At 45.6% G+C, this 27,500-nt stretch overlaps 1 protein-coding gene across 2 annotated transcripts; it reads right to left on the reverse strand.

The window, feature by feature from the left end:
- Nucleotides 1–1,761: 1,761 nt before the first annotated feature.
- Nucleotides 1,762–20,049, reverse strand: TTPAL (alpha tocopherol transfer protein like). Of its 2 annotated transcripts, none has more exons than XM_023724547.1 (5): nucleotides 19,963–20,049; nucleotides 14,252–14,710; nucleotides 9,873–10,066; nucleotides 8,220–8,330; nucleotides 1,762–5,987 (listed from the first exon to the last, which is right to left on the reverse strand). In XM_023724547.1, exons 2-5 carry the CDS (start codon nucleotides 14,694–14,696, stop codon nucleotides 5,709–5,711), a joined length of 1,029 nt encoding a protein of 342 aa, XP_023580315.1. In that variant the 5' UTR covers nucleotides 14,697–14,710; nucleotides 19,963–20,049; the 3' UTR covers nucleotides 1,762–5,708. The 2 variants fall into 2 exon arrangements, with proteins under 2 accessions (XP_023580315.1, XP_004370377.1); XM_004370320.2 differs by lacking the exon at nucleotides 19,963–20,049 and adding an exon at nucleotides 17,614–19,923.
- Between the last annotated feature and the right edge of the window lie 7,451 nt (nucleotides 20,050–27,500).

The following is a 27,500-nucleotide window of genomic DNA, read 5'->3' on the forward strand; positions in this document are numbered from 1 at the left end:
GGTGGTGATTATTCTCTCCCTTTTACAGATCACACTTTGGCTTAGAGAAGTTAGTGACCTTCCCATGGTTACTCAGTAAGAGGCTAAGCAGAGAAACAAACCCAGGGCTGACTTCAGAGCTCTCGTTCAGTTGGACCACATTGTCTTGACCCATGAAGATAGAGGAGACACCGTGAAACATTCGCTGCCATTGATTTATAGGTGTGCCAAACCAGTATCATGGCAGGCATGAGCACTGGGGAAAACTAAAGGGTACACAGAAAAGAAACCAGAAAGTGCCAACTCAGAACATGTAGAATAACTTCCTGTGGCTTATAAAGTGCCTCAGTTGATCCTCATAATACCACTGTAAGGTAAAAGGATTGGAACCATTGGCTTTATTTTTCCAGAAGTGAGAAACACTGAGCTTAAGTATGCTGGTCCAGCCTCTACAACTTCCTCAGCAAAGGCTGAAGAGCCGGTTAGGCTGTAGTTTTTAAGTATTTACCTGTTGCATCATCAAAAGCAACGTAAGTGTATGGACATCCTGTGTTAGAGTGTTTCTCAACTGACTCATCAATACACCAGACTCACTATGGGGACCTAGCTTTTGTCTCCTCTGGGGCAGAGTGTGTGTTCCTCAATAATAATGCACAGGGGGCATGTGGAGAAACAGCCAAGTGTGCCACAGGATCAGAGTCAATCAAGCCACATCCTAGTTACCCCTCAGAGTCTGGGTTTGCTTATAGGTGCCTTCTGGAACAAAATGTTCAGTTACAACTTAGGTCGTCGCAGAAGTTAAGAACTGCTGCTTTATATCTTCCAAGAAGCCAGAAAACAAGCCAATTTTCAGACATCACTTTCTTACTCTATAAAAGATTTCTACCTTCTTTCTGTGTTCTATTTGGGGTTATTTGACTACAAGAATGAGACCTGTACAACCTAATTCCAACCACCAGGGAGAAATAGTGGGCTCTAGTCAGCCTTCGAATCCCAACTCTACTACTTGTTAACTGTATGTCTTTGGGTAAGCTACTTAACTGTTCTGTACCTCAATTTTCCTCACAGGGGCAATAATGCCACATTACAGGTGTTTGAAAATGAAATGATAATTTAATCTTTGCATGATTGATGCTCAGCCCACATAAGAACTCAGGAATTGTTAGCTATTATTATTAGAAGGATTCAAGGACAGTGTAGAAAGTACACCTGGGCCTCATGAACTGAAAAATGTGTGTATCTTGTCTCTACCACTCTGTACAGCTAGCTTATTCTCCTGTCTACACACTGGTGTCTTCTAATTGCACATGACTGTCCAAGGCAGCCAGCCCAACATCTATAGACTGCTGTCCCAGTGCCCTGTCCTGCCTCACCTGGAGGTTCTGCCAGGGCCATCATGAACCATGAATAATAAACCTCAGAACCTTTACCCAAACCCTCAGTGTACAAAAGAACTCCACACACACTCAACTTTACAGGGATTTTTATTATTTAAGACCCAGTCATGCATAATCAAATTACATGTTTTCACCACTCTGACTTAGAAAATACACTAGAAAAATAAACTTTTGGTCAAAATAAACACTGAAGTAAACGAGTCCACCGCTGCATATCCCTACCCTCAAAGCTAAACTGAATTTCAGTTTGAAGCAGGGAATGTGACCAGGGGTTGAAATGGTGCCCCACTTCCCACCCCTTCAGAGTGATATCAGAGATGCTTGGCCACAGAGAATTTCAAGTATTGTAAGACCTTACTGCCTGACCAAATATGCTGCCCAGTGATTTTTTTTTTTAAAGCTAATTGAAAAATAGTGAACTCCCTATCATCCGCATCACAGATCACACTGGGGTTTTCCATGGAGCAAGCTCCTATCAGGAGGAATAGCTGACTGACAATCCATCTGAACCCAAACCAACAAGGCTGGCTTCTTACACTTCAAGCAGGCTTGTTTTTCTGAGTCGGTAGATCAGGAAGGAACTTAACTTGAAGTTTACAAAATTAACAGACCAACACCAAAAGGTGTTAGTGGAGTTGACATCTCTGAACTTGTGACTTTTTTCTGCTCAATGTCGCCACACCTCTCGTGGCCACAGGACAGCCACACCTGTACATTAGCTTAGCTGACATTTTACTCCCTAAAAGAAAGGTTTCAAAGGAAAACCTTAAAAGCTGGAAACTTCTTAAAGTGAGATAACAATGCCACAACCGTACTATAGCTTTTCCCAACCCAAATGAAAGAGTAATCCCATGACTGATGTGAGACTCAGACAGCATTTGAAGAAACTGCCCACCCCAGAGAGACTTCTGAAAGGCCCACCATCTCACAGGAATTCCAGAAAAATACTGCCCTGGCTCTCCTGGCAAAAGCTTGGTATCTTACAACCCGCAGTGTTTATAAACCCCTAAGAACAAGGGAGTTCGTGTGAAAGCAGGATGAGGAATGGGGGCTTCAGAGCCACCTTAGCCAGAACAAATAAACTCAGGATGTGAAGTTAGGGTCTGCACTTTAAGCTGTTTCTAAAAATGTCTTCCATCCATTCCTAGTCTACCTTCCATGAAGGTAGACTAGGAATCCAGGAAGAGGCACATTTTCCTAGAATTCCGTGTAGTGGTATAGGGGAAGAGGAGGAAAAAAAAATGCCTTTATTACCTAAGCTTACAGATTCATTTGGAAACTTTAGGTGCCAATTCATTCAGGTCTGTTGTGTGCCATCGAGTTGATTCTGACTCATAGCAACCCTATAGGACAGAGGAGAGCTGCCCCATAGCGTTCCAAGGAGCAGCTGGTAGACTCGAACTGCCGGCCTTTTGGTTGGCAGCCTGAGCTCTTAACTACTTTGCCACCAGGGCTCCCATTCAGGTATAGATTTCCTAAATATATTCCAGATGAGGAGGGAAACCTCTAAAAAGAGAGAACAGTGTCCCTGTGACAGTAAAGCTGAGATCAGGGTTTCAGAGCTCAGAGTGTGGATCAGCCAAGGCCACGTAACAAGGTAAAGGTGGAATTCAGGTCTCCTAATTTACAAACTTCCTCTTCCCAATACCACATTGCCCTGGATTTAGGGAAAAGTTAATTTCCAGATGTTTGTAAAATGGGTCAGAACTTCTCCCTGAAGGAAGACACTCCCAGTTCTGCTCTCAATGTTCAGTTTGCTCAGGCTGCCCAGGCTGCCAAGGCTCTCCCCACTACTGAATGAGGCTCTGAGTGCTCCAGTCTGTCATTCCACACCCCACAGGGGTAACTGTATACAAACACCACACGGAGACTGCCTTGATCTTCACCCAGGGAGGTCCTGATTTAACAGCCTGCTTCAAACCTCCTGAGGTGTGGTCTCTCTTTGGAGCTGATACAGAGCACAGTGGCTCCAGGAGGCAGGCAAACCTCAGCCCTGACTCCTGTCAGCTGATGAAACAGCTCCTTCTTGGTTGAACTGGAAACGCCCGGGAAATGGGAAGCATCTGTCCTGGTGCTCATGCATTTCTCTAGGTGAGTTTGGCCATCCCTTTGTTAAGCCACAGACACAAAGGCAACTGGCCAGGAACCCAATGGTAGAATTTAAACCTTGGAAACTTGAGGGAGCTGAGTGATTCATTTCTTGCTTTCTCTAGGTTTTTTTCTTCAAATTTTTCTTTCCTCTTGGGGGACCTAAGAAAGCCAATTCTCCAGACAGTTGCATTCTGAACCCTTTACCTTAGCCATGCCATTTGCCCCATTTAGGCTTTCCCAGCAATGCTGGCCACATCGTCATCGTCAGATGGAACTAGAAGCAGCCGGGGCTGTGCATTTTGGCACTTCCAGCTCAGCCAGGTCCCTGGAGGATACAGGGCTAGTATCCATGGTGAAAAGAGCTTTCCCTAGAATTGGCACTAATGATGTAAGTAAATTAATTTCCACCACCAACTTCTCCAGGCATTTTAAAAAGTGCTACAAAGATGAACGGCTTAGTAACAACAGACAGGCCTTTGAATTTCCGAGTACTGTTCGCTTCCTAATTGAGCTGTCTGCCTTGCCTGGTTGGTCTAATAAATACATGGAGAAGGTGCACAACACTCGTCACTATGTTAACACCGTAATATACACGGAATGAATATGAAGACAGGTCAAAGCCATCTGATGAACCACCTAATGTAATGCTTGGGCTAAGGCTAAATTCTTGATAGGAAAGATCTAAAGTGCTAAAACACAGCTAACACTCAGGCTTATTGGACCAACTGAAATCTGTCTTCCCACACCTGAGAGAGAAACCAAAGTGGATTTGGAAGGGCAAGGGTCCCAGAAGTGGCCCAGCTATGACCTGCCCTCACGTTCATTTCCAGAGACAAACATTTAAGAATACCAAGTAATGTAACCATTCACTGTTGCCAGGTTTACAATATACCACCACAGTGTCAGGGATGGAATGTATCCATATAGGATCCTGGTCATCTCATCTGCCCTCTTAAGCCTTCACAGAAGTCATCCTTTTAAAGTTTAACCATCACTACAAAATGGAAGTTGGTATCACTGAGTCCCAGGAATATATATACTAGTTTCTTCAAGGGCAGGGCCAAATGGTGACACATCCCTCTTGGAAAGGCCCACGTGTGACACAGAAAATGGGATCCAACTACTTCCATCTAGAGAGTCACTTTCTAGGCAGAATGCCAATGTCAAACATTATTCAATAACTACCAAATCCCAGAACCTCAGCAGCCAAAAGGGCCCTAGACATCACTTCTTCCCACCTCATTTACAGACAGGAAAACTGAGGCCCATAAGGCCCACAGAAGTCCAAGGTCACACATCTAGGGCTGAAGCCCTGGTCTCTAATTCCTAGGCCAGAATTCTTTCAGCTACACTGGCCTGGAATCCAGTATTTTGGGTTGAGTAAAATCATATACTTCCAGGAACCTGCATGGTTCTATTGAAAACCAAGGCTAAGGCTTTACGGGTTTGGGAAAACTGAAGTTTCTATTGCAAGAGTCAACCCGTGAATCCCAGGGGTGCTTTAAAATCTCTGGCTCCTGAACTTGATCAGGAAATTCTGCTTATGTCCTGAAGCTTGCATGATACAGTTAAGGTGCTTTCCAAACCCACTGAAGGCAGCCGGGGCCTGGACCTCACACTTGGAAGTTTCCTGATGAGCAACAGAGGTCTACAGATAGGGCTCATGTGAGAGGCGCAAACTCCCAAGTCTCCTGTGTGGCCACCCTGCCACAGGAGAAAGACCTGGCAATCTGCTTTTATAAAGATTACAGTCTAGAAAACTCTATGGGGCAGTTCTACTCTTCACATGGGGTCACTATGCGTTGAAACTGACTTGACGGCACCTAACATCCAGTGCTCCCGTCTCACATGGAGTGAAAGGTTCGGCCAAACTGCTTCCTGGAAGTGCGCTGACTACCAAATCGGGTGGTTTTCTGCAAAGTGGGATCAAAGTGACTTTGGTCCTGATTTTTCTTGCTTCAAGATGCATAAAAACCGGATACAGCTTCCAGATTAATGGTCGTGCACTCAGGAATCACCGGTGACATTTTCCAGGGCTTCCATGGAGTAATTCAAGTAACCAAGGGCTCACCCCATGGCTTGCTGCCAAAGCTCAACAGGCTTTTCCTCTGGGCTGCAGTTTAATTACAAGGAGCAAGACTGCATCCATGGCACCTTAAATTCTCCTTGTGCCTCTCCGAAGGAAAAAGGAAAGGACGTGATGATGGTGACACACAGAGGCTGAGCCATCTGGCCGCCTGGCTAGTAGCAGGAGTACAGCTGTGATTTCACAGCCCACATGGAGTCATCACACTGTGCATCTGAGGTCAGCCCTTTGGGCAGCGGGGCCTCACCCAGGATGCTGTCACAGGTAGGGACAGGCTGGCAGAACTCTCTCACAAAGACCTCCTCTGAGGCCAGCAGCACCTCATTCCAGGTGGTGGTGTCCAGCTCTCCAGCTGTGCCCCCATACTCCTTGGGGAGAATGCTTCTTGGAAGGCTTGTGTGGAGTGAGTTCAGGTCAGACCCATGGAGGAAGAACTAAGAGGGGAAGGGAATGAAAACACACACATCCTTCGGTTAATCAGTAGTACAGTAATCTACTTCATGGTAGATGCTCAAATGAATATCTACTGAATGAATAAAGGAACAGTTAGTGGCAACTCCACCCTTCTTTCTAGTTCCTTAGCCCAAAAATCTTGTGGTGGTGGTGGTGTGCACCGTCGACTTGATTCTGACTCGTAGCGACCCTATAGGACAGAGTAGAACTGCCCCATAGGGTTTCCAAGGCCATAATCTTTATAGGAGAAGATCACCAGGCTTTTTCTCCTGCAGAGCCACTGGTGGGTTTGAACCACAACCTTCTGGTTAGCAGCTGAGCACTTAACCATTGTGCCACTAGTGCTCCTTAAAAAGCTTGTAGTATCCTCTTTTCTTTATACCCTGCGCCCTACTGGCTGGACCTCTGAAATATATCCAGAATCCAACCACTTTATTACCACCCTAATCCATGCCACCATCACCTCTCACCTGATTCTCATAATAGCCTCCTACCAGGTATCCCTGCTCCCACTCTCATCCCACCACAATCTCTTTTACAGTGTAAGTCACGTCACGACCCTCCTCTCTTTACAACCTTCCAGTGCTCCCATCTCACATGAAGTAAAATCCAAAGTGCACACAATGGCCCACAGGCCCTTCCCAGTCTGGCCCGTTACGTCTCCCCTCTGCTCTCTTGGCTCTCTCCACACTGGTCTCCTAGCTGTGCCTCCAACGTGCCAGGCACGCTCCCTCAGGGTCTGTGTAGTTGCTGGCCCCTTGGGTTATCTGTATGGCTCACTCCCTAACCTCTTTCAAGTCTTGGCTCAGATAGCAACTTCTCAATGACACCATTTCTTCCCACCCTATTGAATATTGCAACCCCTTTCCTGCCTTCTACACTCACTATCTCCTTTCTCTGCTTTATTTTTCTCCATAAAACTTTTCACATTCTAAGGAGCTGTTGGCACAACAGTTAAGTGGTTTGCTGCTAACTGAAAGGTTGGCAGTTCAAACCCACCCAGCAGCTCTGAGGGAGAAAGATCTGGCGATCGGCTTCCATAAAGATTACAGCCTAGAAAAGCCTATGGGGCAGTTCTACTCTGTCACATGGGATCACTCTCAGTTGAAATCAACCTGACGGCACTTAGCAACAACCTTACTAGATAACATACATCATCCACTGTCTGTCTCTCCCTCTAGAAGGTAAGCTTCCTGGGGGCAGGGATTCTTACCTATTTTGTTCATCTAGAACATGACTGCACATAGTAGCTGATCAATAAATATGTCTGAATAAATGAATGAACATACAAAAGAATAAATGAACAACAATACAGGCCACAAATAATGGCATTCCACAGATGTAAAAACCTGGTCCAAAGGCTGCTTTGGGAAAAGCAGGGTCCAAACAGGATCTCCAGGAACTAATGTGGGTTTAAATTCAGGCAGGGAGGCCATGGAATGAGTGGTTCTCAAACCTAGCTGTGCATCAGAATCACCTAAGGAGATTTTAAAAACACAGATTCCTGGGCCACACTTCAAGTTGATGAATCAGAATCCTCAGGAGAAGAGCCTGGGATTTGGATTTTTGACAAGCTACCCAGAGATGTCAGAGTTACAGCTGAGAACCACTCGACTTTTCGTTCCCTCCCCTGCAACCCGGAGACACTCTATGCACTTCCTCTCTGAAACAGCGTAAAATTCGGGACCTAGTCTTCGGAGCGACCACAGTATTCTTAGGCCTAAGGAAGAAAGAGGAAAATACCACCCACCACATTTTAATCAGCTGTACTGGGAAAGGTTAAACGAGAAATGGCTATTCTGGGTCCGAGAGGAAGACTGTCTTTTAAAGTGTCATCTATCTTAAGTAAGAGTTAGGTTAAAAACTCACACATCTCATAAGTGCTCCACAGACTTTATGCAGTGAGAAAACAGTGCTTTTCAACTCCAAGGTGTTACATGAGAAATCACAACTCTTTTTATCTCTCTGCCCGATGCCTTCCCTCCCCACTTCCACTTTCCATGTCCTCTTACAGACAAAATAAACTGTTGGCTCACGATGCCCAAGCCAGGATCTAAGATGTCTAAATGATTACAGAGTAGTAACCATTTAGCAAATTAGTAGTTCCAGAGCAAAAAGAATAAACTAAAATAAGTACTAAGATGTCACAAATAAAATAAATCAAGGGAGCAAAAAAAAAAAAATTATTTGTGATCAACAGGATCATCACTTACTCTGTTTGCTATTTTCTCCTTCAGAAACGGTTTTATGATGGCAAAAATGCCTTTAAATATTCGAGGTTCATTTACCACATGGACTGCTTTTATCCGAATGGGGAAACCATCCTGTGGGGAAAAAGGGAAAGGGATGTTATATCATCTGGAGTATCTGCCAACTTCTTCCAACTGTCCATTCCATTCCACAGCCTGCCTCCCCCATTTACATCTTCATTTTAGGCCCCTATACTAATCTGGTCTGATTCTCATGGTGTCCCCAAAGACAGCCCAAGTTGGGGCTGAATAGGAAGACACACCTCAGGGAGAGTATCTCTGGGACCCAGAGCTGGTTTAGAGAGTTAGACAAGTGCAGAGCTGCTCCTCTTGAGGCAAAACCCGGTCTGAGTGTGGATGGATCTAGCAAACATCAGACCTTCCGGATCAGAGCTGCCCGAAGCATATTTCTCAGGATGTTATTAGGTTGATGGCCAGAGGGTTCCTGGGTAGGTAAATGAGTCGACAGACAGAAGACTAAACAGTCAGAGGAGTTTCCTTAACTGCAGGGCTGTTCAGAGCCTTTCATATGCAGGTGGTTACTTCACAAGAGAAGGACACACCGCACCACATTTCCCAAACTTATTTAACCCTTCGCTAATTCAGGCCTTTCCCTCCAGATCATCTTCTCATTTTACAGGGCTAGGAAAACACTGATCCAGACTCATTATCTACACAATACTCAGCTGAGGGCATCAAAAGACGGGTAGAAGCCAAGGGAAGCCAGAGTGCTGGTTCAGATTTATGATAAGGACTAAATGTGACATTTGTGTGCTTAAATAATGAGCCTGGTGCTTGAATAATGAGCCTGGTGCACAGTAGGGGCTCAAACACATTTGTGGGACTCAACTAAGAACTCTAGTGTCACTGGTGCTCATAGTTAACAGGAGCCATGCCCCAGGTAGCAGGTCAGAATGAACAAGGAATCGAAACCAGGCTCTAGTCCCTTGTAGCTGTGTGGCTTTGGCCAAGTTGCATGCTCTGTAGGTCTCAGTTTCCCCATCTATCAAGAAGGAAAAGAATTCTTGCCCTGTCTCAGAGGATTCCTTGAAGAACTGAATGGATTGTAATGACTACAAATATGCTTGGTAAACCATCAGGCACTGCAGACATGTAAAGAACTTTTGTTTGAATGAGAGGATGTTATCGCTCCCACTGACTTGTGTTCTGAAACACAGAACATGAGCTGTGAAAGCACCTGGCCAAAACCCAGTCAACTGTGCTCCACGCCCCAGGTCCCATAGCCGGCTTGAGAGACTCCCATCAACTGGGGCAGCACAATCTCCGAGTTTCCTTTGTTAGGAGAATTCCTTTGCCTTCTGGATAAAAAAAAAAAAAAAAAAACATAAAATGCGGAGAGCATTTCCCTGCTTTTTCAACTCTTGCCCTAACGCCAACCTGCCCAGACTGAAGGCACTTGGAAACTGCTGGAGACCCTGATGAGAATGAGTAGTAAGCAGAACTTCTTAAAGTTTTTCCCAGAATGCCTGTGTATTTTTCTGATTGCAGGAGTAGAAAGTAGGGTTTGCATGTCCCCTAACATCTGCAGTAAATGGAAGGGGCCCTAAGAAAGCCAACACCACCCTGGAACAGACACATAACAGATATGGACCATACCTGGAGGATGCCAATTGCCTTTTTGGCAATAAAAGGGCCAAAATGAGATGCCTTTGATAAGCTCACTCCTTTGTAGTCAGCGAGGATTACAATTCCATTCACCTGCGTTTCTTCAGACTGAATGAGCTTTTCTAATGTCAAGTATATGGCTCGGATGTTCTCGGTAATTGGATAATTGCTCGGGATCCATCTGTCTACAGTTATAACAGACGGACAGTATGTTAGGGAAAGGAATACAAACAAGTAATCAAACAGGCTAAAATTTATTTCCTTTCTAAAATGGTTGTTTAAACTGGAAAAGAAGGAGATTCTAATGGCCACCATTCTACTTAGGTTAGTAAATGTGACACCTTAACCAGCAGCCAATGTGTCTTAACTTCAAACACAGCACCACATTCTGAAATGGAAAAGCAATCCAGTGTTGAGGTTAGAAGTATGAGCTCCACTCGTCTCAGCCCTTCGGGAGCAAGAGAGAATGAAGAAAACTCAATATACAAGGGAAAGATTAGTCCAAAGGACTAATGGACCACAACCACCAAGGCCTCCACAGACTGAGTCCAGTACAACTAGATGGTGCCTGGCTACCACCATGGACTGCTCTGACAGGGATCAATCACAACAGAGGGTCCCAGACAGAGCTGGAGAAAAATGTAGAACAAAATCCTAACTCACAAAAAAAGACCAGACTTACTGGCCTGACAGAGACCAGAGAAGCCCTGAGAGTATGGCCTCTGGACACCCTTTAGCTCAGTAATGAAGTCACTCCCCAGGTTCACCCTTCAGCCAAAGATCAGACAGCCCCATAAAACAAAATGAGAGTAAAGGGGCATACCAGCCCAGGGGCAAGGACTAGAAGGCAGGAGGTGACAGGAAAGCTGGTAATAGGGAAACCAAGGTCAAGAAGGGAGAGTGTTGGCATGTCGTGGGGTTGTTAACTAATGTCATAAAACAATATACGTTCTAACTGTTTAATGAGAAGCTAGTTTATTCTGTAAATCTTCATCTAAAGTACAACTAAAAAAAAAAAAAAGAAAGTGGCTGTGTGGCAAGGAACTGTGGGTGGCCTCTAAGAGCTGCGTGGCCCCATTTTACAGCAAGCAAGAAAACAGGTACCTCAGTCCTAGAACCACAGAAGATTAATTCTGCCAAAAGCCTGAGAAAACTTGGAAGTTGTTCTTTCCCCAGATGAGCCTCTGATGAGACCACAGCCCTGGCCAACACTTAGATTGCAGGCTGGTGAGGCCCTGAGCAGAGCACCCAGTTAAGCAGTGCCTGGACTCTTAACCCTAAAGAAACCATGAGATAATAAGTATTTGTGTTGTTTTAAGCCACTGGGGAAAAAAAAAGGATGAGCTCCAAAGTCAGACACACCTGGATTTGAATCTTACTAGCTTTGTGACCTTGGGCAAGTTAGTTGCTCTGAGCCTCCATCTCCTCATAAGTAGAATGGGATAATATTACCTACCTTAGCAGACATCTGTGCTTTCTGCTATCAGATAGTTGCCCTTATTCTCATAACACCATCCTGATTTTCCTTGGGGACCACCCCCTCCCCACCCTAGTCATGTAGTTTGGGTAGAACTGACTTGACTTCCAGTACCAGAGGTGGGCAAGTGACCTGGCTTGGCCATCCCAGGAGTTGTATCATCCTGGCCAGGTCAAACAGAGCCAATGAGACTCAAGGCTGGGATTTTGGCCCTTTGGAAAGAGAATTTCTCTCTTCCCACTTGCAGTGCTGAGGCTACGAGCCTAAGATTCAGGGGCCCCATGAAGCAAAAACCAGCCTGGGAATGAAGCTTTGGCCGAAGAAAGCCGACATGGAGACATCTTTCCAATGCCATAGTCAGCCCCTGAATCCAGCTGCACCTACACTTTCGTTTAGCTGAGCAAATGCATTCCCTCTTTTGTTTCAGCCAATCTGAATCGGCTTTCTGTTGCTTGCCACCCAAAGACCACATCCGAACTCATACACCACCTTCAGCAGATGTTGTGAAGATGGAGCTTAATGCTTACATTCAGGAGATCCCTCATCAAATTCCTCTTTTGAAGCTGGAAGCTCCTTTACTATATTCCTCTAATATATTCCTCCCCATGTATTTAATGATTTTTCTTCTCTTTGGGAACAAGATGAAAATATCAACTTTTGACTGTTAAGCACCATTCTCAAGAGAATCTCACCAAAATCTGTGTATAGATGTTTTAGAAAGATGAAACTTCACATGATTGCTACCAACGGAACATGTGATAGACGTGCAAAATTCCTAGGGAAAATCTTTGTTCAAAAATTGTGCCAGCTTGCTGTTTAATGTTGCTGCTGATTAAACAGCTGGATGTCATCCTTTCCAATCTCATATGTCCTAGAAGAGGTTATCAGGAGGTGAAACCGATGCCCAGATGAGAGCAAAGCTCTCTGTTTGTATGCCTCCTCCTAAAGAGTTAGGTTGTTGGGGAGGGATCCGGATCTGCTCTGGACATATGGAAAAATTTCATCTTATGACCAAAGGTGGTTGAAACCACACAAGCAAAGAGCTGAAACCAGTATGGTAAGATCTGTTTTGTAATATTCTTCTGAGAACAGAAGAGCAGCATAAAAGTCCATTGACTAGTTTCTAGGACTTTTGGTGTCCTGAAATTTCCAGTGCATTGCTTATTTTAAAAGGAACACCCCTAAGTGGAAGGTGCCTAGAACAGCAGGTAAAGTAGTTAATGCTGTGCCTGGTGCATACTAAGAGCTCAAGAGAATGGGTTCATCTCCAAAGTTTGGTAGATGACTAAAGGGAACAGTGACAGAAGCTTAAAGACAGAGGGAGGTGCAGGGAGATTGCCACTCCCTATCAGACTTCCCCTCGAGAGGAGTTTGCACACATGAGCACAAGAGGGCTGCCAGCCTGTCTGCATTTTCTGGCTCAGTCGGGAAGAACTTTGCAATCTTACTGTCACATTTTTTCTCCGCTCTGGTTTGATGGAAACTGTTGCAGCTGTGGGTGGAGTGAACACTTCTGAGTGTATAAAGCACTTGGTGTCATGGAAGAGAATAGGATTATGAATCAGAAGGCTGGAGTTCTAGCACCCCCTAGTCATTGTGTCAGCCAATCCATGTTCCCACACATTTCTAAATTCTCTTAGTGGTGAGGGGGTAGGGAGCAGCCCCCAACTGAAAACTGCCATGCCAAAGAAATGTAAGGTATCCTGATTACTAAGATCAAACAGTGAAAAAGTGAATCCTTTCAGTGGCTTAACAAAGTGGAGGGAAGGAAGGAAATGTTGGAGGCGGCATGTAGTAGACACCTTTTCAGGCACCTGCCCAGCCCACACCCCCTTTCACTGAGATCTCTACCCCAACCTGCTCACAACGGAGAGGTGTGGGGGGTTCTGGCAGCCATGCTTGTACCCTATGACCAGGGGCAGATTCCTCAGCCCACCGGATTCTCTTCTAGAATCTGGAACTTGGACTGAGGGAACTTAGTTGGCTGGCCAGGTAAACCTGAGAGCTGAGCGGGGGCAGATTTAGCCATGTACACAGAAGCAGCAAAAGCCAGTCTGCAGAGAGAGAGGTGTGAAGAAAATCTAGAAAGGTCAGCAGAAATGTGTGGCCTAGAGAGACACACAGACTGACAGACGGACAGTCAGAGGCATGGCCATCTTCACGCCTGATGACATTCTGGTTCTTGGTTCCAGGGCCTAGTGAGATGTGCTGCACTTTCAGCTCTCTGGTGCGTGAGGTACTTCTGTGTCCTCAGACTACAGCCTGCCTTTTTTCTTAGGCAGTTTGAGTAGGTTTTTGTCATTTGCCGTCAAAAGAGCCTTGACTAAAATAGCGTGGGGAGAGGACAGCAATGGGAGAGAGGATGCTGGACACACACATTCTGATATGGGTTGATCTGTGTTCCCCAAAAAAGATAGGTTGAAATCCTAATGCCTGTTACCTATGAATGTGACCTTGTTTGGAAATAGGGTCTTTGCAAATATAATTAGTTAACGTAAGGAGTAGGGAGGGAGGGCCCTAATCCAATATGACCAGTGTCCTCATAAGAAGGGAAGAGACACAGCCAGAGAGACATACAGGGAAGAAAGCCATGTGACCACAGAGGCAGAGATTGGAGTGATGCATCCATAAGCCAAGGAATGCCAAGGACTGTGGGAAACCACTGGCAGCTAGGAGAGAGGCATGGCACAGACTCTCTCTCAGAGCCTTCCAGAAGAAATCAAGCTTGCCGACATCTTGGTTTCAGACTTCTGGCCTCCAGAAGTGTGAGAGAATAAATTTCTGTTGTTTTATGCCACTCAGTTTATGCTTTGTTAGGGCGGCTGTAGGAGACTAACACACACCCCAAACAGAGAGAGTGTACACACACGCCCTGCAACAGTGTAGAAAATACCTGGGCGGATGCAGAGGATGTGGCAGCCCCTGGGGTCGGTGTGGGGCAGCACGGTGAGGAATCCGGAAGCGAAGACATCTTTTAGGGCCGACGGCTTCAGGTTATTGAAGACTTCGGGCCAGCTTCTCCTGCAGCTGTGGTAGTTGACCAGGAGCTGCAGGGCCCGGTCGTAATCAAACTTGCGGGCTCGGAGGAAGCGCAGTAGGAAGGCGTCGTCGAGCGAGGTGCTCAGGTTCGGGTACTCCTTCCGCACCATGTCACGAAGGGCCTGGACATCCCGAAGTCTCCATTCCGGCTTCTCCTGCAGCTCCTCCCTGGCTTTGGTGACCAGTTCTTCTGTCAGTGAGCACACATAGCCAGGGGGCTCGGGGGGTGGCGGCAGCTCATTTTCAGAAAGCGAGGCTGCAGAGGGGCTGGTTCTCACAGAGTCACTTTCTTCTGACATTAGCTACTAGGATCCTGCCAACACAGAAGCCCCAAGCGAAGTTAATAAAGCCCAGTGCTGCTCATGGTTAGAAAGACACAGAGGGACAGGAACATTTTTGTCAAGTCAAGTAAGCTCAGAGCAGTGTGGTTCTTAGCCTGGCGAATGAACTGGACCGGAACCATATACCCAGGTCCAACCTCAGACTGACAGAGGTTAGAACCTCTGTGGAGGCACCCAGGCAGCTACAGCAGAATATACGTCCTCCTCATTAAAAACATTATCTTGCTTATAAATGTATGAATTAAAATAATTTTGAGATTCAGACTGGCAAAAAAGAGAAGAAAAAGGCACTCATATGCTTGCTGTTGGTGGGAATATGAATGACACAGTCTCTTTGGAGGACAGTTTGTTAATATGTATCTAATTTAAAACCATATACTCTTTGACCCATCAATTCCATTTCGAGGGCATATACTTGTATGTATGTGTAATATATAGACATAAAGATGATTATTACAGTATTGATTATAATGGTACAAGACTGGAAACAACTGCACATCAGTAGGAGACTGGTTAAATAATATGATATATGAATGGAATACTATTCAGTCGTGAAAAGGAATTAGGCAGTCTTTATGCATTGACATGTTAAGGAAAAGGAAAGCAGGTTGCAGAACAGGGTGTATAACATAACTGCATGATTTATTTTTTATTGTGCTAAATATATATACAAAAACATTTGCCATTTCAACATTTTTTCCATGTTTAAGTCAGTGACACTAATTATATTCACTGTTATGCAACTACCACCAATCGTGTTTATGCTTTTTCAATATATACATGAATGCACTTGTGAGTGCACAGAAAACTTGTGAAAAGAGATGTAAGAAACTCTTACCCCAAATTACAACAATTGGTCTCTATTCGCCTGGAGCAACAGAGGAAGAAGGAGAGTCAGGAATACGAGGAGGAAATGGAATGTGTGGCTAATTGCCTCCATGAACAACTGCCTCCTTTGCAATGAGACCTGAAGAACTGATGGTGCCCAGCTACCATTACCGAACATTTTGATCAAAGATTCCATAGAAGAATTCTGATCAAAAGGTGGAAAATGTACAATAGAATTTCAAATTCTAATGGAATCCAGACTTTCTGGAGCCATTAAGGCTGGATGAACCCCCCAAACTATTGCCCTGATATAATCTTTAAATCTTAAACCAAAAATATTCCCTGAATTTTTCTTTAAACCAAACAATAGTTTAGCTTAATTAGTAAAGAACACCTGCCTACAGCACTGTGTTCTTTCAAGAACTCAAATTCACATAAAGAGACCAGACTTAATGGTCTGACTGAGACTGGAAGAACCCCCGAAGCCACAGCCCCTGGATGCTCTGTTAACCCAGCACTAAAACCATTCCCAAAGCCCACTCTTCAGACAAAGATTAGACTGGGCTATAAAACATAAGATAATATTCGTGAAGAGTATGCTTCTTAGTTCACGCGGATACATGAGACCAAATGGGCAGCTCCTGTCTGGAGGCAGGATGAGAAGGAAGGAAGGGACAGGAACTGGTTGAATGGACATGGGAAACCCGAGGTGGAAAGCAGGAGTGTGCAGTCATATTGTGGGGATTGCAACTAATGTTACATAATAATATGTGTATAAATTTTTGTATGAGAGCTTAACTTGAGCTGTAAACTTCCACCTAAAGCACAATTCAAAACAACAACAACAAAAAGAACTACCTATATGGAATCAAATTGACAACAGCAACTCGAAAGATTAGATAGGAAACAGTGTACAGTGAGTTTATGTTAATGGGAGAGGAACAGTTCAGAAAAGGAGGGTGAGAACAGCTGCACAACTTGAATGTATCAGTGTCAATGAACTGTACATTGAGAAATTGTTGAACTGGTTTAAATTCTGCTGTGTATGTTCTCAACAACCGCAAGAAAAAAGAAAAAAAGAAAAACTGTTACCAATGACTAGTTCTAGGTAACAGGACTGGACAACTGGACATTTAAGGTGGAGAAGAGACTTTTTACTGTACTGTTTGAATTTTTTTTATCATGTACACATGTAACTTATCGCAGTGGCCATGAAAATGCGGTGTTCAAATCTCCTGCTGGGGAAGCAGAATGTCGGGTGGCCCCAGGTGCTGCCCCCTGGATCTACCACCCCGTTTGCACTGAGGCCACACTTTCTACAGATGCTCCGAGCCAATGACTGAGACTTCAGGCATCTCTGTGGGCCTGGCCAAGCCTTTCTGGGAACTGCATTGCAGTCCTGGCTCTTCCTGCCCAAACCTCCTTCACTGGAGTCCGACCTGCACCCCAGTCTGAAGGCCCTCTCTGCCTTCTCCAGATTCCCTCCCCTTTGTTTTCCACAGGCATTTCCTCCAATCAGTTTCTTGCATGTCTAATCTCATGCTAGTGTCTGCTTCTTGGAAAACCTGAACTAACACATTGATTAAATTAAAAATAAAACCAAAAGCAGCTACCTTAGGGATTCCAGGGCAAAGGTGGCCGGAGGGCTGCCTGGCTCCCTAGCCCAAGCCCTCGTCCACAGGCTGTCACTGACCCTCCATTCCGAGCTCAGCAAGGAAAGCAGGGGCTGTCTCAGGGATCTCTGCACATAGCTTTGGTGTCCTGATTGCAACAAGCTAGTCTCCCCATCCACTGCAGCTAGAGTGACCAGGTCACTCCCTCTCCGTCTGAGGTCTGCTCCCACTTCCGTCTTTGCAGCCTCCAGCCCTACCCATTTCTTTCACTTCTTCCCAAAGGTGTGCTCTCCTGTCCTGTGCACATCCTGTTCCTCCCAACTAGCATGTTCTTCCTCCACTTCACCTGCCCAACACCGATTCACCCTTAAGTCCCTGATTAGACTTAATTCAACTTCATTAGATCACTCATTCAACAAATACTGAGCACTTACCATGTACCAGGCCCTCTTCCAGGTACTGGGGATACAGGAATGAACAAAAAATGCTGCCTTCATTGAGGTTAGATTCTAGTAGGGGACACAGACTATCAGCAAAATAATGGTCTGTAAGAAGGTGGTAAGTGCTACGGAAGCAGGGAAGGGGGCTGGATGTGCCTGGGGATGGAGGTTGCAATTTGAAGTAGGGTGGTCAGGGAAGGCCTCACCAAGGTGACGTTTTGGCAAAGGCCTGAAGGAAGCGAGGGAGCAAGCTACGCAGAAATCTGGAGTAAGAATAAGTGTAAAGCCTGAGGCAGGAACATGTCTGGCTTTTTTTGAGGAAAAGCAAGGTGGCCAGTGTGAAAAAAGTGAGCAAGGCAGAGAATAGTAGCTGATGAATTCAGACAGGTATGGGGACCCCAATGGTACAGGGCCTTGTAGGCCAGTAAGAACTTTGACTTTTACTTGAGGTGGGAGCTATGGAGGGTTTTGAGCAGAACGATATGATCTGATTTATATTTTAAAAGGATCACTCTGACTGCTTTCTTGTGAATGGAATGTAAGGGGATGAGGACAGAGACTATTTAGAAGCTATTGCAATAATCCAGGAGTGATGACGGTGGCTTGAAGTAGAAGCCTTCTCTGACCCCCAGGCCAGGCTAGGTGCCTCCCACACAGGAGCCTCTATTGCTCTTTGCATACCACTTCCTTCACTCTGTTGTAGGCAATCTGAGGGCAACGCCTGTGTCTGTCTTGTTCATCACCTTAAACCCAGCACCTAACATGGTGTCAGACACATGCTCTGCACCCCACAATACTTGTTGAATGAGTTTAACCAGCTTGGCATTGGCAGAGATATGCTGAGTGAGGTATGGCACAGCAATTCATGGGTTCACAGGACCCACTCCCACTCCAGGTTCTGTTTCCAAGGAAGTCAGCAACAAACACCAGTAATCCCAATCCAGCACCTACCTGAAAGACAGACTGCAGCAGCCACGGGCTACAGGCCTAGCCTCAAAGCCCCTCTCCAGCCTCATCTCCCATCTCTCCCCTTCTCAGTGTTTGTTAAATTCCAGCCAAAACAAACCAATGACTCATATACTGGGAACACCTCATGTATTTCCAATACCCTTTGCCTGGAATTTCCTGTCCTGGTTCCCAAGGAGGCAGCTTATCACCTCCCAGGCTGATTCCTTCGTTTTCCACAGAACAGGGTTCCTATTTCTCTTTTAGAAACTGCAGCCCAGTGTCCAGTGTGTTTACATGAAACTCCTGAGTCAGTTTCACCATTCATTCATCAAATAATTACTGATCCCCACTATAAGTGTCAGGAACCTTGTCCACAGGCACTGAGGACACCGCAGCGAACAACACAATTCTAAGCCTTTATGAAGCTTACACCATAACCCCTTGCCGTCAAGTCCATTCCCACTCATGGAGACCCCATGTGTTAGAAAATAGAACTGCTCCACAGAGTTTTCTTGGCTGTAATTTTAATGCAAGCAGATCCAGACTTTTGTTTTGTGGCACCACTAGGTGGGTTCCAACCGCCAATCTTTAGGTTAGTCCAGCCCAAACTGTGTGCGCCACTCAGGGATCGCTTACATCACAGTGGAATGATAAAAAGAGCTAATACGTATTTGAGCGCTTTACTATGTATCAAGTACTGCGCTAAGCACTTTACGTCCATTTTCTCATTTAATCTTCACAATATTTGGTGAAAGCACCATTACTGTTACCATTTTACAGAGGAGGAAACTGTCCACTAGAATGTAAATTCCATGATGGCAGGGAACTTGCCTGCCATGTCCACTGCTATCGACACCCAGCGCCTGGCACATAACAGTGCTCAGTAAACATCCGTGGAGGATGTGAGGCTAAGCGATGTGCCCAAAGATGCACAGCTACGGAGGCAGGGCAAGGACGTGTCTACCTCCACACCGGGCGCACAACCCCTACACGCCACCTGGAGCTTCGTGTTTAATCTCCGGGGCCGCGGCAGTGTCTGGTGAATGAACGGACAGGTGGACACACGCATGAGATTCAAGCAGCTTTTGTTAGGGTGAGGCCGGGAATTCTTGGGGGTGGGGACCGCAGGTTGACATGTCTTCCTCATCCGAAGCCTGTATTTGTGGAGCATCTCCCCTCTTTTTCGCCTTCCCCTCAAACAAGCAGAGGTCAGAGACCCCCACATCCCGCAGACAACCTTGCGAGACCCCCACTTCCGGTTGTCACCCCCTCCCCAGGTGTCCCCATTTCCTGGGGTCTCTCTCTCCTCGGGTCCCCCACTTCCGGTTATCCCTCCCTTTCAGGGGACCCTTTCCTTGACCCTTAGGACGCGTGGACAGGCTCGCGGGCACTCACCGGCCCGGCTACGGGGCGGAGCGCGGGTCAACCAGCAGCGGGAGCCTCGTCCGGCAGCGCACACTAAACCAACCCGCACTCCTTTCCCGGCCTGGCCCGGCCCGGCCCCTCGCGCCGGAAGTGACGTGCAGGGAAGGCGGGGCGCCCGTCTGTGAGTGCGCATGTGCGACAGTGCGCCGCAATGCCGGCGTTCTGGCTCCACCTAGCGGCGCTCTGGAGAGAGGGTGGTTGGGAGGAGCAGTCAGCGCGACAGTTTGTCCAGCCAGATTTATAGATGGGGAGACTGAGGCCCAGAGAAAGAAAAGAAAGAAGCTCACATTTTCAGAGAACATATGACCACGTACCTGGTGTCTCTCATCTATTATATCATTAATTTCCACGTTTATGAAATCCCCTATTTCATGAAAGGGGGAAACCGGCAACCAATGAAGTAAAGAGCTTCAAACCCAGACCCCAGGATTAGCATTCCAGGACTCTTCCACCCCAGCTGCTGCCAGAACTGGCTGTTCCAAAGGAGGGGATTCTACACTAAGGGACATCTGTCTGTCCTTAGCGGAGTGACTTGGGACAAGTCTCCATCCCTCCTTGGGCTTCAGTTGCCTCATCTGTAACGCTATTCATGCTCTGGAATCCTGATTCAATCATTGCACATTTCCTGCTTTGGAGTTAATGAAGTTCCAGACAGTGGTAGCTTGAAAAAGGCTTTACCAGACCCCTACTCCCAGTCCATTAAAGCCCCCATCCTTCGCACCCCAACACATTTTGTGTAACTGCGACTTTGAGATAAGTCTCCTAGGTCAGTCTTTCAGGCGGATTAAAGACACATCCATTTCTAGAGAGAAATTCTGGTGGTCTGGGGGACTCAGAGCCCAGAGGAATATCCAAGGAAAAACTGCGAACAGCCTCTACCTTTCCCTACCCCAAAGGGCAAGAGTTAGTCCTAGGGAGATGGGAACTGACCTACTAGGGCCACAAGAACATGGCAATCCCGCCAGATGCTAGATTGTGTGCATGTGTGTGTGTAGATACATAAGGGGGCCTGGCCTGGGAGTCATGAGTCCTCACTCCTGCTCTCAGCTCTACTACTTGTAGTGTTGCAGATAAAATACAGAATGCCCAGTTAAATTTGAATTTCAGATAAACACAATTTTTTTTAATATAAGTATGTCTCATGCAGAATTTGGGACATGCTGTTGTTGGGTGCCATTGAGTTGATTTTGACTCATAGCAGCCCTATGTGACAGAGTCGAACTGCTGCAAAGGGTTTTCTTTGCTGTAATCTTTACGGAAGCAGATCACCAGGTCTTTCTCCCTTGGAGCCACCAGGTGGGCTTATACCGCTGACCTTTTGGTTAGCAGCCTGGCACTTAACCATTGTGCCACCAGGGCCCCTTATTTGGGACATAATTCTTCCCCTCCCCCCAAATTACTCATTCTTTATCAAAAATTCAGTTTTAACTGGGTGTTCTTTGTGTGTGTGTGTGTGTAGTTAAATCTATGCTGTAACAAATTTTCACAAACTTAGTGGCTTAAAACAACATAAATTTATTCTTTTACATTTCTGGAGGTCAAAAGGAGTCCTGGTGCCACAGTGATTAAGAATTCAACTGCTAACCGAAAGTTGGCGGTTCGAACCCACCAGCTGCTCTGTGGGAGAAAGACGTGGCAGTCGGCTTCCAGAAAGATTTACAGCCTTGGAAACCATACGAGGCAGTTCTGCTCTGTCCTACAGGGTTGCTATGAGTTGGAATCGACTTGATGGTAACAAGTGGGATTTTGTTTATTTGTTTTTTTGGAGGTCAGAAGTATAAAATCAAGGTGTCAACAGAGCTGCATTCCCTCTGAAGTCTTCAGGGGAGAATCCATTTCCTTGCCTTTTTCAACTTCTAGAGGCCACCTCCCTTCTTTGGCTTATGGCTCCTTCCTTGGATTACTCTAACCTCCTACTTCTGTTGTCACATTTCCTATTACTGACTCTGATCCTCCTGCCTTCCTCTTACAAGGACTCTTGTGATTGCACTGGGATGACCCAAATAATATAGAATAATCTCCCCATCTCAAGATCCTTAACTTTCTTAACTTAATCATGTCTGCAGAGTCCCTCTTAACCATATAAGGTAACAAGGGATTAGGATGAGACATCTTTGGGAGGCCATAATTCAGCCTACACAATTTGGCAACCCTATTCCCAGACCTTGGCCAAGTCACACTCCCAAAGCCTCTAGTTCCCCAAGGGCAAAAAGACTGATTAAATGAGCTCATAAAAGGAAACACTGCCGCATGCTAGGCAAACAGTAAATGCTTAATAAATGCCATTTGTGTGGCAAAGGGTGACAGACAACCCCGTGCAAATCATGCTGTCCTAAGAGTTGTGATAAACCCCTCTCCTCATCGTGGATCCAGGACCTGCTGGTAGTACCCAGAGCCCACGTTGCAATTCCAGATGTTGCCAGCAGGGGGAGGGGAACACAGGTCTAGATCCTGGTGTGAGGAGCTTGGCAGGGCTGGGACGGGCTTCAGAGAGGTCCCCAAGGCCTCTGCTCCGTTCAGTTAAGGGCTATTATTTTGGTTCCTCCTAGTGTTATGTTTTGGAGAACTAAGATATCTCAAGATTGGAAAGTTCTCAGATAAACAACAACAGTGAGAGTTTCCGTTTTTTGAAGGATTCCATATGCACTGTGCTAAATAGTTTTATTAGCATGATCTCAATTAAGCCTTATAACAATCCTGTGAACATCAGGCTAGGATTGTCTCATTTAAAGATGAGGAAACTGAGACCCAGAAAAGGAAAGTAACTCACCAAGGGACTCACATTTAGTGAAAAGGCTGGATTTGAACCCAAGTCTGTACGATACCACAGCTCCAAATTTTACTTTGCCTTAGAGGCCATGTTGACCTGCCCGTTTGTTTTTACAGGTTGGGAGACAGGCTCAAAGAAGGGGAAGAAATTGCCCAAGGTCACATGATGACTCAGTGGTTGACCTGCGATTTGAACTTCTGTCTCCTGGCTTGGCCTTTGCCCTGTCTTTCTACTTTTCTGCCTTGGAGGCTTAGAAATAACAGATTCTGAACTTCTAAGTATCCGTTGCCGTCAAGTCAATTCTGATTCATGGCGACCCCGTGTGTTGCAGAGTAGAACTGCTCCTTAGGGTTTTCTTGGCTGTAATCATTTATGGAAGCAGATCACCAGGCCTTTCTACTGCGATGCTGCTGAATGGGTTCAAACCACTGACCTTTTGCTCCATGCCCAGCATAGATTCGAGATCTTCTCAAATTCTTACGTGGTAGTCAAACACAAACCAGTTGCTGCCCTCCCCCAGGGACCCTTGAACAGAAGTAACAGACTCTTTTTCTCATGTGTAAAATGGGGATGGTGCCCTTTGTTTAAGGGACTGTCGGGAGGACTCAGTGGGATGGCCTATGCAGAGTCCTGATTATCCCACTCAGCAGCAGAAAGAGCACCAGAGGCAACTTGCACTACTTCTTGATTTAGAGGTCCAATCATGTTGTCCTCCTAGCTCTATCTGTTGTTATTGTGGGCCATCGGTCAATTCCGACTCATAGTGATCCTATATGACAGAGTAGAACTGCCACATAGGGGCAGTTTCTAGACTATAATCTTCACCAGAACAGATCACCAGGTCTTTTCTCCTGTGGAGCCACTGGTTCAAACCACCAACCTTTCGGTTAGCAGTCCAACATTTAACTATTGCGCCAGCAGGGCTTCTGCTCCATCTAGTCTCTGAAGAAAGAAATCTGGGCATTTGATAAGAGCTGGAGGAGGTCAGAAATGTTTGCGGTGTCTCTGTTTCCAGGGCATGTGATCCTGAGCTCAGATAATCTAGAACCAGCTTTAGATGTAATTCTCAGGTAAGGCGTCTTTAGCATGGGACCATGGTATAAGGCATGGTTTGTCAGCCTCATCACTATTGACGTTTTGGGCTGGAGGGGGGCTGTCCTGTGCATTGTGGGATGTTTGGTAACATCCCTGGCCTCTACCTGCTAGATGACAGTAAGCACCCCCCACATAGACAGTCATGACAACCAAGAAAATCTCCAGTCATTGCCAAATATCCCCTGGGGGAGGGCAGAACTACACCCAGCTGAGAACCACTGGTGTAGGAGAAAGAAAGTGGGCTCCTGGTCAGACAGCTCTGAGCCTAAATCTTCTCTCAGTCACTAACCAACCGAGTAACCTTGGAGCAATTATTTAGCCTGTCTAACCCTCGGTTCCTACCTTCATGAAATTCTATACTAACAGCTACCATTTATTAAACACTTTTTCACTGGCAGTGTGATAAGCTCTTTGCATGCATCATCTCATTTAATTGTCAACAGCAGAATCCTGAAGGGACACTGACAGGTGGAAGCAGGGAGGAAGGAAGGAAGGAGTGCTTTACATTAAGCATCTTCTCTGTACAGGCACGAAAGTAGGTGCTCTCACATACATTTGTCCTCTGTCACTCGCTGTATAATCTTGGGAAAATTACCTCTCCTCCTCCAGAGCTCAGTTTCCTCATCTGTAAAAACAATAACAGTTGGGAAATTCTGAGAAGATGGAGGTGCTGATGCCCAGCATAGATTTGAGATCTCAAATCGTCCCATAAAAACAAACAGAATCTCATGAACATATTTACAACAGAACTAGGTGACAGGCCTGTGTGCCATTATTGGTTCTGTACAGGAGAAATAAAATGGAAGCAACTAGGTGTCCGACTACCTGAGAACTGGAGAACCCCAGAACTGCAGCCTATATTCATGGGAAAGTCTGCTGGGACAGTTTGAGAACAACAGCTGAAATTGGGAAAGGTTTGGCCCATTCCAGTAGGGGTGAGGGCAAGAGGCCTGATGTAAGGCCTAAAGGGGCTAAAGGAGTTTGTTGCTGTGGTTGTTAGTTACCACCGAGTAGACTTCAACTCTTGGTGACCCCAAGTACAACACAAAGAAACATTGCCTGGTCCTGCGCCATCTTCATGATTGTTGGTATGTTTGAGTTCATTGTTGTGTCCACTCTGCATTTGAGTGCCTTCCAACCTAGGGGGCTCATCTTTCAGCACTAAAAGGAGTTTAACGCCTATCAATTCTTGAAATGACAGGAACTGCTCCCCAAACAGGACCAAGTCTTCCTTCTAGGCCAAGCCCCATGCTGAGAACTACCAGGAAGGGAATCAGAATTGAGCGGTACAGGGACAGCAGAGATAAACGGATAAAAGTGGGATGGGGACAGAGCCAGGAAACTTCAGAGAAGAAGCCAATGTATTTAGTCCTCCATTCCTATATGAATGGTACCACTGGGTAGCAAAATCATAGATTAGGAAAAGCACCTTCTTATAAAGTGATTACAGCTAATACATGAAAACAAAATGACAGAATATTGTTGTTTTGCAACCTGCAATCAATGAGTGTATCTAGGCATGGTGCGTAAGGAACCAGCAGAAAAGTATAGAGAATAATGTTGTGAACACTGTTGTAGTCACCACACGGTTTTGGCAAGTTCTACCACATGGCCATATTTTCTTTGGGTTTGTTTTTGGGTTTTGTTTTTAATGAGAAATGAAGATGACACTTACAGTGAAGCCCCCTTTTATCCCTCCCTGATCCCATCACCCTGCCACCCTTTTCAGAGGTCCCCCTGTTCAACATTTGGTGTTTATCATTACCAGGCATGTTTTTAGGCTTTCACTACTTACAGCTACATAAACAATATGCAGTATTATTTAAGAAGCCTGGTGGTGCAACAGTTAAGTGTTTGGCTACGAACCTAAAGGCTGACAGTTTGAAACCACCCACTAACTCTGTGGAGAAAGACCTGGCGATCTGCTCCTATGAAGATTACAGCCTAGAAAACCCTATGAGGAAGTTCTACTCTGTCACATGGGGTCAGTATAAGCCAGAATCAACTTGATGGCACCTAACTACAACAACAGGCATGGTGCATGATGGCAGTTAACATCAAAAAAAAAGAAAACCTCAGTTATTTATGTGATTTTTGATAACAGAATCCAGCACCACAGATAATCATGGCAAAGGGATGGAAACTGGGTCTGAGCCAGCTGCTAATTTGCAGGAAAACACAGAGGTCAGAGTGCCATGTTGAACTGTATTATGAAGATGCAATCAACAACATCCAGACTTTGAGAAACAGCCTGTGTTCTTCAACATACAAACTGTAAGGAAAAGAAAGGATGGAGAATGTGATAGTCAAGGTTATGTGTCAGCATGGCTAGGCCATGATTCTCAGTGGCTTGGCAGTTAAGTAATGATGTAGGTTGGCAGTTATGTAATGATGTAGTTATCCTCCATTTGTGATATAATGTAATCACCTCCATGATGTGATCTGATGTGATCAGCCAATCAGTTGTAAGGGGAGTTTCTTTGGGGTGTGGCCTGCCTCCAATATATATAGATGTTCTGGCAAAGCTCTCTGGTTTTTGCTTGCCCTGGATCCTGCATCCAGTATGTCAACATCTGACCTCTGGTTTTGGGGACTTGAGCCAGTAGCCTGCTGTCTGACCTGCAGATCTTGGGTTCATCAGCCCCTGCAGCTATGTGAGTCAGGAGAAGCCTCCAGACTTGACACCTGACCCATAAACTTGAGACTTGCCAGCCTCTACAACTGTGTGAGCCATTTTCTTGAGCTCAATATATATATGTATACACACATACATACACACATGCACACACACATATGAATATATATATATACACATATATATGAATACATACATATATATTCACTTCACTGGTTTTGCTTCTCTAGAGAACCCAGCCTGACACTTGCTACCAAGAGTGGTTCTAGAGAAACAAAACTGTAAGGATGTGTTTTCTAAATTGATTCTCAAGTCTGACTAGTCTTAAAGGCACTGATGACTCTGCTTCCAGTAGTAAAGAGGGCACTGCTAATCCATGGTGTGAGGTGGCAATATTAATACACAAAATATCACCACCAATAGATCAAGTGTTGGTGAGAAGTGAGGCTCTGGGTGATTGTATGTTTGATACTTTTCTGCAATTTTGTCAGAATGAGATGTATAACGAAGCTGGTTTGTTGGTCTGACTTTTGCTAGACAAAGTGGTGAAAGAAAGAGATGAGCTCCGGGCTTCCTAGTCACAGCTCAAGCAGCACATAAAAGACCTAAAAGTTGTCAATTGTGCCCTGAAAGAAAGTCTTATTTCTTGCAGTAACAGAGCTGATATTGTCAAAAATCAAACCCAGAGTCTTATTGTAAGAGTGGCTAAATTACAATGCCAATTGAATTCCCAACCTCAAATGGTATCTGAAGTTAAAGTGAGGGCATTGATTGGGAAGAAATAGATCCTGAAACTTAGAATGGGGACATATGGGCAGTTAATCAGGAAGCTGGGGACACTGGGCCCCTAAGTTCTGCTGAATCACTCTTGCCAATAGCACCACTCCTCCCACCTGAAGAGATTACTCAATCTTTGTCTGCTAAGCCACCTTCTCCAGGAAAACCATTATCCCTTCCATCCCTAGTTGATAAGATTGATCCAGCTGTGCCTGAAGCTGACATATCTCG

Source organism: Trichechus manatus, unplaced genomic scaffold (assembly GCF_000243295.1).
Source record: "Trichechus manatus latirostris isolate Lorelei unplaced genomic scaffold, TriManLat1.0 scaffold00008, whole genome shotgun sequence".
NCBI lineage: Eukaryota > Metazoa > Chordata > Mammalia > Sirenia > Trichechidae > Trichechus > Trichechus manatus.

Bases quoted from the DNA above. Each gene is read 5' to 3' on its own strand.
- TTPAL (XM_023724547.1), bottom strand. From the start codon at position 14,696: ATGTCAGAAGAAAGTGACTCTGTGAGAACCAGCCCCTCTGCAGCCTCG. The intron at 8,331-9,872 runs GTATGGTCCATA...TTTTCCCCACAG, and splicing joins AGGCAATTGGCATCCTCCAG to GATGGTTTCCCCATTCGGAT. The intron at 5,988-8,219 runs GTAAGTGATGAT...TTCCCCTCTTAG, and splicing joins AGGAGAAAATAGCAAACAGA to TTCTTCCTCCATGGGTCTGA.